The 19691-nt window shown below is 32.2% G+C and overlaps 1 protein-coding gene across 2 annotated transcripts in view; it reads right to left on the bottom strand.

The window, feature by feature from the left end:
* The window catches only part of LOC129959627 (zinc finger FYVE domain-containing protein 9-like), an 84409-nt gene that overhangs the window by 44833 nt on the left and 19885 nt on the right, over window positions 1-19691 (bottom strand). For both annotated transcript variants that reach the window (XM_056072494.1, XM_056072495.1), the window contains exons 3-6: window positions 15949-17907; window positions 15717-15862; window positions 7456-7552; window positions 6837-7079 (exon numbers count right to left, since the gene is read on the bottom strand). In XM_056072494.1, coding sequence (XP_055928469.1) covers window positions 6837-7079; window positions 7456-7552; window positions 15717-15862; window positions 15949-17907 — 2445 coding nt within the window. The remainder of the gene's footprint in view (window positions 1-6836; window positions 7080-7455; window positions 7553-15716; window positions 15863-15948; window positions 17908-19691) is intronic.

The raw sequence follows: 19691 nt of genomic DNA, 5'->3' as shown, positions 1-19691 counted from the left end.
GAGGGTTGGATGCATTAGGCGAAAACACGCAATCATACGAAAGAATTTTGGCTCCAAAAACACTCCGTGCTTTTCCACATGATATATGTCGCAATTGGGTTGTATACGCCAAACGTGAAGACTTGGCTGAAGGCGACATTACAAAATTGATGAAATTTTTAGCCGAGGAAGTTGAGGTAGCAGTTACTGCAAATAATATTAGAGGCTTACTAGCTTCGGAATATTCTATAAAATCTTCTTTAGAAAATTTCAATGTGCGTTTTAAACTAGTTATTAAAGGTAAGTTAGCCATCTAACTCACCGACCCGCCACGAAGGCACAAGGATATAAACCATAAAAACTGAATGACCGGACCGCCGCAACAGCAACATTGGCGAGAACTGTGGTTGAGTCCTAAGGGCTGTCACCGTCCACGGTACAACCCTCCCCGAAGGAAGTACGTCCCGTCATCGATGGGAGGAGTCAGATCCCCCACCTATTAGTGTACCCTCCAGGGTGGAGAGATCCAATCACCACGCCGGAAGCATCTCATCTCATTTCATTTCGAGGTGCCCCCTGGGGGTTAGTTATTAAAGGTTAAAGGGAAAAAAAAAAAATCACCTTTTTGCCCTTGCTGCGAGAATGGCGAACATTGGCCTCAACATTGCAACTCTGTGACGGATATAGACGCACGCATAATAAATTGAAGGCTACCAACAGATGTTTCCTGTGTACTAACCGTGATCACGCCCAAAAAAAAATTGCTATCGTAAAGACAAATACTGCTGTCCCAAATGCAAGAAAAAACACCATGTATCAATATGTAAAATTCCAACTGATGAGCAGTCTGCGACTGCATCTACAAACAAAATTGATATACCAATTTTGTTCAGTTGCAAATTGCGCGAGTTTTCATAACATGTCCAACTGGGATTACAAAACTTATACGTTGCCTTTTGGATGATGGAAGTGAATGCAGTTTCGTCTCTTCTGATCTTGTAAATAATTTAAAGCTTCCAGTTATTTCAACCAGACCTTTGGAACTCAATCTAGTTCGAATCTCTATTCGAATCTCAATCTAGTTTTAGCCAAACGCGAAAACAAGTTCAATTTCAGTTATCAAGCATCTGGGACAAATCTAAAGTCAACATTATTGCATTCGAAAACCTCAACAAGTATGCATCACATCCGTCTCCACCAACTGACTTTTCACGCTTCGCGAAAAACAAACGACTGAAGCTTGCGGACCCAGATGATTCACTGTCGAACTTACCAATTGAGATTTTAATCGGTGCAGATTTCTACTGGAATGTCGTGAATTCTGAACCTCCAGTCAAGCTGTCGGATTCTCTGCCCTTGGTTCCATCAATTTTTGGTGTATACTTAGTGGACCTCGATCACACACAATAGTTTCCTTCATTCCTATAGTTCCTAATATTAAAGTGGATAATTCAACTCAAGCACTGGACGATGTAGCACGCGAATTCTGGAACTTAGAAAGCATTGGCATACAAACAATTCAAGAGGAAAAAAAAGCGCCTGTAACTCTGAATTCTTGACAAACTTTCATCAATCTTCTGAAATCATCGACAGCAGACAAGTAGTAAAATTACCATGGAAATCAGAAGTTCAACTTTCATCAAACAATTATGAAGTCGCAATTCGACGTTTTAATTCTTAAACAAGAAAACTACACGCAGACACAGTTTCTAAACAAGAATATTCTGAGCACATGCAAGATTACATTGATAAAAAACAAGTTGAAATCGTATTACATGAAGCACACAATAAAGAACGTTTATTTTACTTACCCCATCATGCAGTAAAGAAAATTGCAAATGAAGAAACCAAGGGTCGTATAGTTTTCGACGCATCTTCCCATTCGCCAGGTCACCCATCTTTAAACGACGCTCTTGAAATTGGACCAAATCTACTTCCCGATATCATGACTACGTTATTGAGATTTCGCCTCTCAAAAATAGCAATTACTTATGACGGAAGCCAAGCATTTCTACAGCTGATACTATCAGATGAAGAAAGAGACGCAACACGATTTGTTTGGTACAAGACAATGTATACTCCTGATGGAAAACTGTGCATAGAAGATGAAATTGTAATTTACCGATTCACGCGTCTCCCCTTTGTGTCCATATTTCTTATCAGCTTCTCTTCGTGAATTGGCTACAATGTACAAGCAAACGTATCCTAATGCAACTAAACACATTAAGAATAACATCTATATGGATGATTTTGTAATGGGAACATCTACAGATACTGAAGCTACAATTCTGTATCAAGAAATGCAGCAACTTGCATCACATATTAGCCTACCATTAGCCAAATAGACTACAAATTCTAATATTTTGTAAGAGATGTGGAAACAAGAAAACGACCCATTTAAAAATATTACGCAGGTCTTAGGGGTTAAATCGGATACTGACAGAGATGTTTTTGGAATTGATGTGCAGGAAAAGATTGTTCAAGTATCTAAAGAACCCGTAACAAAGCATTTAATACTAAAGTTAATTTCAAAGTTTTACGATTCTCTAGGCCTATTCGCTCCAGTTACAGTTATTATAAATATATTATTCCAAGATACGTGGCTTGGTGGTATTCACTGGGATGAATTATTACCGCCAGCTGTAGCACAACAGTGGCACAGGTGGCTAAATGAGTTACAATGTCTGAATTATATACACATCCCAAGATGGATTGGTCCTTCAGATGCCGTTACCATACATGTGTTTTGCGACGCTTCTGCCCGTGCATATGGTGCTTGTTTGTACGCTCGTCAAACAGTTGACAACCCTACAAAGGTCAATCTCATTTATAGTTGAAATAAATTGGCTCCAGTCAAAAAGGTCACGCTTCCGCGACTTGAATTGTTAGCCATACTAGGAGCTCACTTACTTCAACACTTTTGCAGAGAAATGAACATGAATTCTTACACAGCCATACTATGGAGCGATTCTACTATAGCTCTAAGCTGGATACAGGGAGATCCCAACCGTTGGAAAACATTCATTTTGCAACAGAACAACGGAGATTCTTCAATACATTACTCCAGCACAATGGCGCCATTGCCCCGGTACAGATAATCCGGCGGATCATCTAACCCGTGGTACTTTCCCATCACAATTATCGGCTTTGGGAGTCTTGGTGGCACGACCCGAAATGGCTGACACAGAATCCGGAAATTTGGCCTACCAACGATTTGTCATCACATACACAGCTGTTAGTCGAAGCGGAATTACGAAAAACAGAGTTTCAATTTTTCTACGTTGCAACTTTAGAACCCATTGCAGATATATCTCGTTATAATTCTTACACAAAACTTCTTCGTGTGGTTGCCTGGATTCTACGTTTTGTACGAAACTGCAAGTCTCAGCCACATATTACTCATGAACTGAATTGTAACTAAACAGAAAAAGCCAAGGAATATTGCAAACTGCACAGTATCAATGCTTCAGGGCTGAAATAGATGCCTTAAAAGGTGGACGCCCCTTGCCAACAAAATAAAAATTTTCCTGTTTCAATCCCTTTCTCAAAGATGGCTACTTGCGCCTTGGCGGAAGACTTAAATTTTCTGATACTCAACACTCTTTATTACTTGATGGGAACCACCCCTTTGTCCATCTTTTGATCCAGCATACCCACACACGTCTCCATCTTTTAGGTGTACGTATAGTCCTCTTCGAGTTACGCTCTACCTTTTGGATACTAAAAGGATGTCAAGCTATAAAGCAGGTTCTTCACAAATGCTTACCTTACAAGCTGTCCAAGGCGAAATGCAGAAAACAAATTGAAGCTCCCCTGCCTTCTGAAAGAGTTGTGCCGTCTGCTCCATTTACTACCACAGGAATTGATTTTGCTGGACCTGTGAATATCCGCTGTTTGAAATCAAGAGATACAGCCTACATAGCACTATTTACTTGTGCAACAACATGTGCATTACACATTGACTCGTGTCAGATCTTACCACTGACAAATTTCTCCTAGTTCTTCAACGATTTGTTGGCCGCAGAGGACTGCCACACACAATCTATACTGACAATGCTACTACTTTTCATGCAACAAATAAGGAACCGGTCCTGTTATGGCAAGCTTTGTCATCAGCTAAGATTCAACAATATTATGCCCAAAATGGTATAACTTGGAAATTTATCTTCCCACGAGCGGCTTGGTGGGGAGGCTGATGGGAACGCCTGATAGGAATTATCACACAATGTCTGCGAAAGGTACCCGGACGAGCACTTTTAGACGAAGAAAGTCTGACAACTATCCTTGTTGAAATAGAAGCCGCTCTCAACAGCCGACCATTAGTCTACGAAGAGGGAAAAGACAGTCCCGCAGTCTTAACACCAGCTCATTTCTTGGCAGGACTAAAACTAACGGCTATTCCATCCAGCCCGGATAATAACACGAGGCTTAAGAGAATCTACAAGCTGCAACAGGATTTACTTGACTGTTTTTGGAAAAAAATGGTCAAAGGAATATTTACTTCAACTGCGATCTTTCCATCAAGTTCGTAACCAGGACAATCTTGTTAACGTCCGAGTTGGCGATATCCTGCTCCTGCAAGAAGACGTCCGACCACTGCACATGTGGAAGATGGCCAGAGTGATGGACCTACACCAGGGATGTTATGGGAAGATAAGATCCTGCGAATTGAGGGTTAATGGTCGAAAGGTAACCCGCCCGGTAACTCTGGTCATCCACCTCGAGGTTGACCAGGTTGGGGAGGAAGTAGGAAGCGAGACTATATCAAATATTTTCTGTCGAGCAGTGACAACAGTTGTAAATAGTCAATTAGGTTTTGAGAAGAATAAAGTAATGTGTTTTGATACTTTCAGTCTAATTTGATAATTTGATACAAATCCACACATTCTCTTCTTTTTGTATTACCGTGTTAACTAATATTCGAACAGCCGGATTTCCTCTGAACCGAATTTACTCAATATTTGATAGAAATCTGCAAATTTGGTGTGAAGGCTGCTACTAAATTTCAGCCGTCTAGGTCAAAGCGTTTTTTGAGTTTTCTTTGTCACAGACAGATGAACTGACATACATTTTCCAAAAATGTGTTTTTGAACTGGGGAGGTCTAAAACGTGGAGATTCGTCAAATTCTCGAGTTCGAATTTTTTGCCGATTACTATACTTTCTCTATATTACGTATATGTATAAATTGTGTCGAAACTAATTTCTGAAAATGATTGAAACCAATGAAAAAAATTCATTGATTGAAACAAAATTTATATAATTGAAAAGTTATTTTCGTAACCTTTAAAACGGTGTTAAAATAATTTTTGTGCAATAACATGCTTTGATGTTATGATGAAAACACGTTAAAACTATGTTTTTAAAATTAAACTGCGAATGAAAAGTTTTAGAAATCCGTTCTTAGTGGACCGCTAATGTCTCCAAAATAATTTCCCAAATTTCATACTCCTATCTTCAATGCCTTATGTTGCACGTTGCTGAAGACAAACCTTTATATATTAAGAGAGGTGCCAATGAAAAAAAGTTCTATAAGAATTGTAAAAAGAAAAAAATCGTTATAAAAGAATAGAATCTAAGCCCTGGAAAATAAAACTTTCGAATAACTTTTTTTTTCTTAAAAATTTTTTAAGCACCAGATCCTGCATTTTTTTTTTTTTTTTCACTGAGTCAAAACTGAAATTGGCAAGGTTGATCCAATAAATAAAACTTTTCAAATGGTTGGGGGCATTCAAAAAAGAACCATGAAAGATATCAGGATCATTGCAAATTTAAGACTTCCAAATTAAAATTTTATCATTCTAGAATTTACACGCTTGACTACCGTAATTATATACTGCAATTAATCACAATTCAATATTGTGCAGTTGAATACCTGTAACAAGTCGTACATACGATTGTTCCAAAATGACATATTAATGAGAATGATGATCGAATATGTAAGTGTTTTTACAGCAGCTTCTCCCATGTTCAATAATCTTTTTGGCGCACCAAATTCATCTTTCAGATTTCTTATTTTACGCTAATCGGGCCAATGTGCATATTCTTCTTTAAGAAGACATTAAAGTTTATTTACTTACTTACCAAACATAACTAAAATAAATTCTTCAACATCTAAAACGTTAAAAATTGAAGTTCGAATGTTTTTCGAATGGCAACAAGTATGACACAGTACGTATTTCCTACTGCCCTTTCCGGATAACTATTCTAGTATTTTAATAAATGGCAATGCACATTACTGAAGAAAAAGGGAGAAAAGAAAAAGAATCATCAAGCGTTATCTTAATATTTGCTGGAACCCCTGGATTCCTCCTCCGAATACTTCCCTTTTGTTGGTTTTCTTTTTTGATACATCCGGTAAACAAGCCTTTACGACCATGATTTCGAATTATCATATTCAAGTTGTGGGGAAAAAAGACAAAACGAAAAATTTTCATCTTTCATCACGAGAAAATTCAGCCCTTTTCTCAAAAACCTTCGGACCTTTTCTCAAAATTAAGCACTTTTAAGGTGCTTAAAAATGGTTTACAAATGTAAGCCCTTTTTAGGTACTTTTCATGACGCTACGCACCCTGTACTTAACATCATTAAACAACTTTTTTAAATCTTGAGAAAGAAAAATAAGCACCTAGACAAAAGAAGCAGTTTTAATGCCTTTATTTAAAGATTATTAAAAATGAGCAGTTTTTAATATGTCGTAATGACTTTAAACAGCCTTTGAAAACTAAAGGGGTCATGAAAAGGAAAAAAAATCTCATTCCTTGGATTACCTTGAAGTTAGAAAGTGTTAAAAGATTAAGACATTTTATTAATTAACTATGTATTTTTCTTTGATTTTGAAAAATACAAACTCAAATACCCCTCTTAAGTACACCAATAGGAACCATAACAGTTGGTGGAGGTCTTGGCCCAGAAGACTGTATCTGTTGCAAAGGCGGAATAGTGGAACAATAATCATCAGGATTATTTGGATGTGGCCTCCAAATCCCTTTATCCCCCAAATTCGAAGGGGCTTGAGGGCTTGGAGTAAAATTTGGGCTACTTCCACATGAACTTGAGCTTTGAGATTCAAAAGGAACAGGTACCTGTTCATTGTGTAAAGCTAAAAAAAAAAGTTATTTCACATTAAACAAAGCATCCAACATTATGTTTTACAAAAATCATATATCAAATCTTATATGGGCACCAAAATGCCATTGGTTATCAGACTTCCTGAATCTTATCTTGCTTCTGCTTCCATAAAGATGATCAATGAAAGCATAAGTGTTATAAAATAAACTTATGCAAAACCAGAAATCCTCAAGTTTAAGCTATATTTTTTGGACGATTATTAGGAGAGGTTATTTTAAGTTGAGATGGATGACTCTACGTAGATAAGTACAGTTAAATAAATTGAAACTTTGCAATTCTTAATATTAAACACAATTAAATGAAGAATACTGAATGAATTTGATTATAAAGAAAAAAAAGAAACATACGTGAAGCTAATATATCTGCACATGGTTGACAAATCCTGTCTTCTTTATTCAAATATGACAAGTAAGCTTTTTGGTTACAACAGCGAGAACAGAGAACCTAAAAATAAAACAAAATTTTAAAATTAACTTTCCATTAAAGTAAGAATTGTGCAGATTTCCTGTTATCATTTCAACAGATACAAATTGTTTAATACATCATATTTTAATTGAAAGAAAAATTAACATCTAAATTAAAGTAGACATATTTAACATAAAACAAGAAATAACCTATCAGAGAATTTCAGAATCTGAGTTCAAGAATTGAGATGTGTATTAGATTACATTTCTTAAATATCATTTTAGGGTGATCAACAATTATTAACTAAAGTATTTTTGATTAAATAAAAAATTTGCTGACAAAATAAAATCCATCCATCCATGATTCCATCTGAACTTAAATCCATAATGATGTAACGTATTACATCATTATGGATTACATGATCCAATAAATAAGAAACTTATATTACACATGTCCAGAAATGTACATCTTATGAAGCCAAAATGCAGCTATTAAAAATTGAAAAATATCTGTATCTGCTTTTTGCAGAAATTATACAAAATTAAAAGCCACAATAAGTACTCAAAAAATTCAAAACAAAGTCTAATTATGTGCATAAATATACATGAATTTTAGTTAATTAGAAATAAAGATCAGCAAAACAGCTGTTTGAAAGTAAAATACAAAATCAAGAATGTACCTTTCACAGGGTTCCAACTCTTTTTTTTTTTTTTTTTTTTTTTTTTAAGCAAGGGCTTTTTCAGAAAAATTAAGGACCATAAAATTACATACTTTAGATATATAAATGACAATTATAAATTAAATAAAATATTTTCATGGTTAAATTTTAAATAAACAATTACTTCCATATTTATTACTTCTAAATGTTTAAAGGAAGAGCATTAAGGAGATTTGTTATGCTCATCTTCAATTAATGAGCTAAAACTTGCAACTCAAAGTAGGTTTTAAGACCACAATGCAAGTACCTTTAGTGCTAGCCACCACACTGGAACTACAATATGCTATTTTCACACAAGATACTAAACTAAAAGGTGCTGACTTCATAAATACATTCCAAACTAAATTGAAATAAAATTAGGTAAAAAAATGTTAATTCCTTAAGGAGCTATAACCTTACTTTTAATTGTGCTTAGCACAATGGAAGGGAAAATACAGGAGACAGATATAAATAAATCTTTATTTACATTTAAACAAATGAGATGGAAACAGTGTGCCATTAAAATATTTTAAATTTAGATTTGTAAATTACTCTGTTGAAGAGTCAATTCTTAAAACTTTTTGATTTTCTTATGCATCAAAAACCTATTCTCTCTTCCAATCTTTTCAACTAGTTTGCAGAGTAAAAAATGTCTCTTCAATTTTCATCCTTTTTTATTTTATTTTTTTAATTATTTAGTTTATCTGCAGTGTGTTTCCTTTCCCTCTGCTATTAATCGTTTAGAGATTATAATATTCGCTAGAACAATTTTTTTTTACATATTTAGAGTTAGCATTCTTTTGCATATAGAACTCTTTTGCGTTTTGAAAATTTTCTACTGCACCGCATTTTCTTTTCTTTCTTTCTTTTTTTTTCCATAGTTTTTTAAATATTATTTAAAAAATTAATTTTAAATTTTAATATTTTTGTATTTGCACAATTTTTTCTACTGTAAAACAAATTATGCCTTTTTGTTTTGTCAAAAACATAAAATTGATCAAACTATCCATACCAAAAAATTAAGCCAATTTTTATAAGATTAATAACCTGTGATCTTTTTCAACGCTTTTCAAAATTGACAAATTAGAAGTTTATTTAGATGAGTACATAATTTCGGAAAATGTCAATAGTGATATAGAAGAGAAGCATGACCAAAAATTTTGTATTCGATTTTTAATTAGACAACAAAAAATACAAATCGACATTGCTGGAATGGAAAGAGTAAATCTCCCAAACTAACTCACTATTTAGTCATTTTATTTGTAATCTTAAAGAAACTAAGAACTAAAGCATTCTGAAATGGCATTCTTCATCATAAAACTGACAAGATTTTTAGGCAGTTTTTTTTAATATAAATGGATGACAGCAATCAGAAATTGTAAGACTATAAAAAAAAATGTCTGATCGTTTCTGATATCTGAAGTTTAGTAAAGGCCTTTTTTAAAAGTTTAAAGTTCCGAAAATTCAATAAGAATCTTTTAAACCTGAAATCAAAAATTCTTACTTTAAAAAAATTACAGGAAAACGTAATTACAGATTTTATGAAGAAATGAAAATGCTTTACAAGTTCTAGCTTTCAAAAATAATATAAACAAATCCATGTAATTAAAAAAAAAAAAAAGTCAGCACTGCAGTTAGAAGCAAAATGAAAATAAAAAATGCCAGTTGAAGTATTTTTTAAAAAGTATTTTTGAAGCTATTTATACTATATCGCATTACTTCAAAATTTAACCAAACTCATCAAGTAAAGAATCTTATTCAGTGAACAGCTTTAAAATATTTTAAGCTTAAATTAAAGCAAAAAAAGCACACACACATCCCTTTTATCATGAATAAAAGCGGTAAAATAATGCGACGCAACAATTCGAAGAAGCAATTATATTGTTTTCAATTTCATTATAATAGAACTCGCTGTTATAAATCGTCTCTAAAACTAATTTTTCAAAGATTACTAAAACAAAAGAAAAAAAATGCATTCATTCAAACAAACATATCATTGAAAACCTATTTTTAAGCCTTTAAAAAGGTGTTAAAATACTTTTTGTGCGATAATATGCTTTGCTGTTATGGTGAAATCACGTTAAAATTCTGTTTTAATTTTTAATTAAATTTCGAATTAAAATTATTAAAAATCAGCTATTAATGGGCCTCTTAATTTCCCAAATTTCATGCTCTTAACTTCAATGATTTATGCCGTGAATTGCTTTGTCAATCAGGACAAACCTTCAGATGTAAAGAGAGATTTCATTGGGAAAAAAATTTCTATAAGAATTATAAAAAGGAAAAGAAAAAAAAAACCAATAATTCGTTATAAAATGATAGAATCCAGACCCTGAAAAATAAAAGCTTACAAAACCTTTATTTCTTAAAAAAAATTTCAGTACTAGATTCAGCAGTTTTTTTGTTTTGTTTTTCTCCCTTAGTAAAAACTAAAATTTTGTGAGATTGATCCAATAAATAATAATTTTCCAATGAATAGGGACATTAAAAAAACACAGCGAAAGAAATCATGATCATTGAAAATTTATGACTTCAAGTTTAAAATCTCATCACATAAGATTTTATGCGATTGACTAAAGTAATTACATACCGCAATAAATTACAATACAATATGGTACAGTAAAATCTCTGTAACAAGCAGTTTAATGAAAATGGTGATCCAGTGCATAACGTATAATAAAGCGGCTTCACTGTAAACATTTTTAGAGTAACTTCTTTTCTTCTTCTCTTCGACACACCAAATTTATCCTGCTGTATTCTTATTTTTCGTTGATCGGAACAATCTGCTTATTCTTCTTTATTAACACATAAAAGGATAAACATACATTTATCCATCCTAACGTAAATTCTTCAACATATTAAATACTAAAAATTGGTTCAAACGTTTTTCGATTTTCACAAGTACTGCGCAGTACGTATTTCGTATTGCTCCTTGCGGATAAATATCCAGCATTTTAATAAACGGCAATGAACATTATCGAAGAAAAAGAGAGCAAAAAAACTTCATTAATTGTTATATTAATATGTGTTGGCGACTCTGGATCCTTCTATGAATCCTTCCTTTTGTTGGTTTTCTTTATTGATACTTCCGGTAAACAAGCCTTTATAACCATGCTTTCGAATTGTTGTATTCAACGTGTGGGAGACAAAACAAAAAATCTTTTTTCGCACTTCTCGAGAAAATTAAGTACTTTTTATGGGCCTTTTCTCTAAATTAGGCAATTTTAAGATGCTTAAAGTCGTTTTCAAATTTAAGACTTTTCATGCCGCTGCGTACCCTGTCGTCAATTCGATTTTTGGTTACTTCAAACTCCTCAGATTCTACTAAACTACAAGCCACATCATTTAATTCAAAAAGTTGTTCAATTCTATTAAAATGGCATTATTTTTCTTGCAGGCACTTGACATTTCACAAGAACAGAAAGAATGGCTTTCATCTTTTTATAACAGAGCTTATTTGGCTATTCTTCTTGGACCTGAACACACACACACTTATGACAAGTATATAGTTGATAAGGAAATTATCCCAAACTTTATGAATGAAGGTACATGCTAAATCCCGACATTCACGTTTCAAATCTGTTAGCGGTTTTTCAAAAAACTGATTGATAAGACTTTTTAGAAGCTTGTCCTCAAAGAAACTAGTATTAACTTTTTTTTAATACTGATACATGAAACTTTATTAGAAAAATCAAAGTAATGCAATTTATCGTTTTTAAGTATTTAAGAACATCAATTTTCATGATACCAAAAGTTTTCAAACAGCCAGCGATCATCTTGTTAAAATCCGGTGCTAACAATGGGAAGTCTGTATTGAAGAATGTAAAAAATAGTTTGATAATTTTGGTCTGACCAGAAAAATTTCTGTCTGACATATAAGATCTTTGTCGTATTTAGACTTGGTGTTATAAATTACTCTCTTCGACATAAAATACAAACTGTTTCTCACATTGGTTGCTAATTGAACAGTAGCTGCATTCACTAGACAACTGGTTCTCTAAAAAAAATCTTAGAAAGTTTCCCATTTTTTAAAAAAATTTGAAGTATAATCTTGTTTTTTCACAGATAAACCCTTGAATCAATATTACACATTAAATACATTAAATAAAAATAGATTCAAACAAAGATTTTTTTTTTTTTTGAAATTCATCATTTAATGTCAACAATTTTCAATTTACTGATTGTCTATCCATTGAGATAGATAAAATCTTCTTCAAAATCTAATTTTGCTATAAAACACAGAAATTGCAGAATGACTCATTAAAGTTGAAGCTATATACCTAGATATCTAGTTTCAACCTACATGCTTTTTTTTTTTCATTCAAAAACCAAGTGCAAATTTATTTGAATGTCAAAATATTTCAGGTTGAATCTTCATCAAGCATTAGACTATATACATTAAGATTAGCCAGACTCTAATCAGAGCACACTCAATAGAACAATGCCAAATATAAATGCATCCTTTCAAAAACTATACAAATAATATTTCTCATGATGCTTCAAAGACCATTTCAGTTCCACATCTAAGACATAATAATATTATCTCCTGCTTCTGGGCTGTTGGAAAACTCCTTTCTTGCACGGTAATCCTGCTTCCTGCAACCTCTTTCCCCTTCCTTCAAATTCCACAGAGAGAAAAGTTGGGATATGTTGATATTCTGATTGGAGGGGTGTTGATATGAAATATTAACAACTTTTTCATACCAATACTCTTTTTAAGTTAGCATAATTCTCAAGGCTAAACTAAGTCCAGTAAAACTGTTATGAAAAGTGTGTCAAATGTAGTGTCAAATGTGCAAAAATACATAACAGTCATTTTATTGGCTTAAGTAGCTGAATTAACTTCTTGAAAACAATTCTCTGATTTGCACACAAATATGCTACCAGATTAGAGATGGAGGTGAGGAAGTCAGAATATTGTGTGTTTTTTTTTCGGCTTTAAATAAAAGGCTATCAATGTGAGAGAAAAATTTTTAGTTGGAAAAATACAGATATAAAAAAAATATTCAATTTTTTAATATTAATTATTATTATATTCTAATATGAGAAATAAGAATAGAAGAAAATAAGGAACCACATGAATTCCAAGTTCATATAAATGTTAAAGTGCAAAAACATGGTGCAATTAGGAATTGTAAAAAATGTATTCAAAAGAAGTAAACTAAAAGAAAAATGATATAATTAATGAATGAGCAAAATACAAAATATATATTATAAAGAATAGGAAATTTCAAGCCAGAAAAGAATAAAATAATAATAGTAATAAAAACTGGAAATCAGAACAACATATAAGGAATTTTTAAAGCTGTTTTTCCATTTATAGTTTTAAACACATATTTTTCTTTCATAAACTCTTGCATCATATATAATAATTAAATTTCATATAACTGCATCCATAAAGTCTATTTTTCATTTATATGTCAAATCCTATATTTGGCCTACAAAATAAATATGGTATTTTACAGTATTGCCTGCTTATAACCTTAACACTTTAATATAGTATACAAATATCTATATATCTGCATATTTTATGTTAACTGCCGTAATATTATTTAAGTTCAAATAATTTAACATGAACCATTTAAAAAAAAATGAAATATCAATATAAAAATCCCATTTTTTTCTCTATGTGAAAATAAAACCAAATACTAAAAATTAAACCTTTAACACCTACAAAATTAATTGCAAATTTATTAGAGGAAAAATGGATTTTACTTATTTACCTTTATAAATAAAAAGATGCTTAATCATTAAATTTTAAATTATTCTGAACAAAAGCTACAATCTCTTCCTTAACAAGACTTCAGAGCTTTCTATAATTAATGGAAGTTATAGACAAGAAATGTGTGAGTATCCAAAGTTCACTCATGCAAAATTTTCTTACTTGAAATATGTTCATTGGACAGCTGGTTATAACATATTTCACATAAAGGATTTTGGAGTTAGGGAGGGGGGGGGGGGATAAATACTTTAAATTCTTCAGGAAAGATTTTTTAATAGTAATATATACAGTACACTCCCGATTATCCGCGGAATTGGGTGGCGCGGCCGCCGCGGATAACAAAAATCGCGGATAATCCGAAAAAAGCTGAAAACGGGTATAGCAAAAGAGAAAACAGTCATTCCAACTTTGAAAAATCGTTTTATGTGCAATAAAACGTAAAATAAACAACAAGAAATCTTTAACTAACACTTAATATTTTAGTATATCACTCAAAACTAACCTAAAATGCATTTTGTTAATGAAACCAGAAAAGTTCAGTGTACTTACGAGCGGCGTCAAATATACACAGAAAAATTAATACATATGTAATACATATTACTCATCAGAGGGGAAAGTTCCGAGAAGGCCTGGGATATTTTTGCCATAAATAAGCACGATGTTAGCAAATTTAACGTTTCGCTCAGTTTTGTGAACATTTTAATTTTCTTTGCTTTACGCTTATACAAAGAAAAAAATAAATAAATAAAACCTTTGTGTGGCAGGCGCGGATAAAGCGCTCCGCGGATAACCCGCCCGCGGATAATCGGGAGTCTACTGTATTAGCATATTATTTACTGTTCACAACAGACTTTCACAAATGCCAAAAGCAAGCACATGATGCAGACAGTAATATTACTAAAACAAATAATAAGAAAGGTATTGCTTGAATGTACTAAATTATAAACATACACGTGTTTGCTTATAATTTAATATAAAATGCAATTGATAATAAATAAATTTGTATTTAAATTCTTATAATCACCAAAATAGACAATTTTTTATATATCCTGCATTTTATTTAGCAAATAATAATTTTTTAAACAAAAATTTGAACAATATGAGGTTAACTGAATGATGTTGTCATAGCCGTGAAACAAAACAGAATAATATATACAGAACTGAAATTTAACATGGTTTTTGTTTTTAAATGTTGAGAATATTTACAGTACACAGTTTAATCCTTTTTTCACTTGAAATAATTTAATTCAAAGAAAATTAAACAATAATACATATGTGCTAACATCCTTAAAGAGGTTAATAAAATGCAAGTTGTGCCATATTGAAAAATCTGATGTAATTAGATTAAAAGTTATGGCATTATTTATTTATTGCAACTATGCTAAGATCTGAAATAACATAATTAAGATAAAGAGATGCCAATATAGAAGGAATTCTCAAATTAACCTTTAAAATATTTTCGGTAGAAGGCCATAGAAGTATGAATGCAAAATAGTGACAAAAATCTTAACTGAAGATAAAAAAAAAAAAAAAAAAAAACAGGTGAAGAAACATGGCTAATATGCATGCAAGTGAAAAGTACAAACCAGTAATGCCTACACACTATGCGGAAAATTTTATTTTGGAGGTTTAAACAAGATTTAAATGTTGTTATATTTATTAACATATATGTGTTTATCTTTATAAAGCTCTTTTGTAAATGTAAGCCTTCTGAATTTTTCAATTTAAAGCAACTGTAGATGTATCAATGAATGTGCCATTTTCATATAATTTAAAGTACAAACCTTTCCACATCCTCGACAATGATGTCTCCTCTTTATAACAGTGAATTTCATGCCACAATGCATACAATTCATAGCCTCTGCATCAGGAATCCAGTATGGTTTAACCATGCCTATTTGTGGTTGTTGCTTCACACGAGGAACAAATTCTAAGATATAAAAGTTATAGAATTATAACATATAAAAAAATCTGTATAGTTACATTCTACAAATAATTTTTTTAATTGCAACTCACCAGAAACGCTTGGTTCCACAATAGAAGCTACAGGTAGAGAGTCGCTTTGAACAAGAGGTTCATTGCTAACCAAATGATCTAAATTAACTGAAGTTTCAGGTGATGCACTTAGGAGAGAAGGAAGATCAAGAGTTGTTGGACGCTGTAGACGAGGTGACATAAAATCATCTTTATTATTGATGCTTAACATTTCTTCAGCATTCTCAAGAATTTCCCCATTTAGTGATTTTTTTTCAAGAATACTGTTATCTAAACCTTCTTCATCTACTGAAATTGTCTTTTCATTTAATGTCTCCTTCTCTTCAATGATCAATGAAGCTTGCAGACTATGTTCAGACACATATGAATCGACCAAGTTTTCAGGTTCAGAAATTAAGGTTCCTTTATCAATATTAGCTTCATTTATAACAGATTTCAATGCAATACCAGGAGTTTCAATGCAATTCAGTGATTCATCATCCTGTTTAACACCTGATGTTTCTCTACATGAAAACCCTGAAACATCAGTATTTGAATGATCAAGTTTAGGCCTAGCACCAGCAAATGCATTACAAGTGTTAAGATTTTGGCCTACATCAAATGGACTTTCAGTAATACAAGATGTTTCAGTTTGATTCTCTTTAATATTAATCATTTCAGATGCAGTAGAAATAATTGAGTTTTCAGTGGGTTGAAATTTTTCGGAAACATCTAAATCATAAATATTTTCATCACGAGAAGTTTTAATATTCAAAAACTTTCCTTCCAGATCGCACGTTTCGTTGACGACACAATCAACAGAGTTAGCATTTGCAACTTCTGGAGGACTGTTTCCACTAATATCTTCTGTTGAGCTTACACCTGAATCATCATCCTGAGCATTAAAAGCATTTTCAATGTTCAAATTGTTTACATGGGCATCACCAATATCACGAATATCAATACTGTCAAAATTTACAACATTCTGGCCAACACTTTCACTTTTTTTAACATTATGGTCCTCTATATCACTCGGTTGCTCTAAATTACTACATTTATCAACTGGTTGAATATTCTGTTCAGCTGAAGTTACAGATATTGAACTGTCCTCTTTCGAAGAATTCTCTACAGCTGATACCTCGATAAACGAAAATACAACATGTTTTGGACAAGAAAAATCATCATATTTAGACTCTAAAGACGAGCAGTTTTCTCCATTATTTAGTTCATTATTTGTATATTCTTGCTGTTCAGTGTCTTTTTCAGAAAAAATTGAATTATCCTGATTACTATCTTGTTGTTTTGACTGATATGGATGGCAGAATTTTTCTGAATTTTCTACAGATTCAGTATCTGTTTCTGTTCCTGGATATGATTTTGATTCATCACAGTTATTTGTCCTGATAGAACCCTCTTTACAAATAAAATCCTCTGAATTAACACTCTCACTTGAAACAACAAGTGCATCTTTATTTTGAGATTCATCCGATATTACCTCAGAATATTTTTCTTGCACAGATACACACAATATTTCATCAGAACTGCAATCATTCAAAACATAGTTTGGAGAAAAACCATTAGACTGACAATTAGGATCTTTATCAATCAAATATGAATTAGATTCATGTGGCTTATAAAATATGTCATAACTTAAATGCTTTGAATTTGCATCATTATCATCATCATGCAGAACATCTGTTTTAGAAAAGCTTCCAGACACAGTACTAGCATTCAAAATTTTTTTCTCTGAATTTATATTGGAATAAATGTTAGATGTTAAATGCTCCCCAGGAAATTTATAAACTTCATTTTGTAATGGCAAATCTGAGTCAGACTTGTGATCTAAAGACACAGCTCTATCGATCTGGGATGAATGAGAATTAAGTTTACTTTCACACCATGAGCTATCAGTATTTCTTTCTTCTAAAACAGAACCATTTGTAGCAACACAATGTTCAATGACTGATTCATCAGGCTGTTTATCAGCATGCACTTTAAGAGCTGGAAAAAAATATATATATAAATGTTCTTATTTTTTTAATCCACATCATCATATGATGATGTGGATTAAAAAGACAAAACAAATGTAGACAAACAGATGTAGAAAGACAAAACAAAGAAGTGTTGCAAAATAGAACTATATTTCCCATTACAAGAGTTTCTTTGATTTCACATTAAAACTAAAAAAAGTGGTCTATTGTGGATTTAAAAACACTAACCATAGACATTTAATGAGTAAAAAATTGCTATCTAATCTCAGGGTCTAGATTTCTTCCCCATCACACAGATTGTAGGATCCATGTAGTATGATGAAGTGGGATCTTTTCATAATTTCTGAAACATCCCATCTAATCAAGGAATTAAAAGCTGTCATTTTAGGCTAATAATTCTTCTCGGTACAATAATCAGCTTCTACAGACCTTCTCTAAAAGAATAACTGCTTTCATCAAAGGCAGAGGCCAACACAATTAGTAATGTGCAGTAGGATATCACTAACACTGTAGCAACTCAGAGTACTTTTAAATGCAAATTTTAATTTCCCAGAGGAAGTTCAGTAATAAAAATAAAACTCATTAATTTTATACACTAAGTGTTTCAATGTGCCATCACAGAATTCAAATTTTTGTCAAATCATTGAAGAGATATCTGTTTAATGAGTTGTGCTGTAAGCAGTTCATGCTGCTTACAACACAAAGAAATTCATTAATTAGATTAATCTTTTTAGGTTGTATCAAAGGTATGTTTAATCCTCTCACTGCTAACCCAATCATGCAAATTCTATAATAATAGTCCAGTTTTGGGCCGGTTTCTGTTTCAAATGAGGGGTGCAAGATGTAAAAGAGTTACTACCAAAGATGCCCTCAGAGGAGAAATGCCAGCTAATCATACTTGACAGAGACAAATTGCCTTTCTTCACATAATAACTTCAGAAGTTTGCAGAAATACTCAAGCATCAAATCTGTACTTGTGGAAACTTTCAAATTCTGAAATTATTTTTTAAAGTATTTTTTTTTATTTATTAAACAATGCATTGATTTAAAAATAGAAATACTAAAATGTAAGAAAATCACACAAATTAAAACTCATTCCCTAAAATTGATTTTGTAGATCAAGTGAGGACCATATCAGTGAGAGCATAGAAAATCTATATAGAGATTCTATGTCTGCATAGAGACTAGAGACCCTATCTCTATCTAGTCTACCAATCTACCTCTTAAATGCCTTATTATCGCTACAAGTGGTTTGGGAAGCTACAACAGAGTCTCTGTGTAGAGACTCTATTGTAGTTTCCCAAACCACTCGTAGCAATACTAAGGCATTTAAGAGGTAGATTGGTTTTGACTACATTCAGATGTCAAAGGGTTAAATGCAAATAACTGTTACAAGTACTAAATTGAATTATAGTATTTGTAATTGCAGTTATCACAATTTATTACATCTACAGTTATGAATGCTGAATATCATAATATAAAGTTGCAAAAATAAAATCAAACACAATTCATGAACCATAATTTACATAACATCTCACTTTCTGTTTGTCTATCATTCAGTGACATGAAGTAATTCATTCAATTCTTAGTTAAGTATTTAAAGATCAGAATTAGAAAGAATGAACATTCAGTTTCTATTTTAGTTCTTTCTAAAATATGCTAGTTATTATTTACATTTTGACAAAACTACCTAATTATAAAACTATAAAAGCCTCTCCCTGTAAGAGCAAAGTTAAAACATATACAAGGATCGATTTCGGATTAGGCTTAGTGTTGCTTGACTGAGAGGCTGAA

The sequence above is a fragment of the Argiope bruennichi genome, chromosome X2 (assembly GCF_947563725.1).
Source record: "Argiope bruennichi chromosome X2, qqArgBrue1.1, whole genome shotgun sequence".
In the NCBI taxonomy this organism is placed as follows: Eukaryota; Metazoa; Arthropoda; class Arachnida; order Araneae; family Araneidae; genus Argiope; species Argiope bruennichi.
The sequence above is the reverse complement of the archived record's forward strand: the minus strand, read 5'-3'. Positions and strand labels throughout refer to the sequence as shown.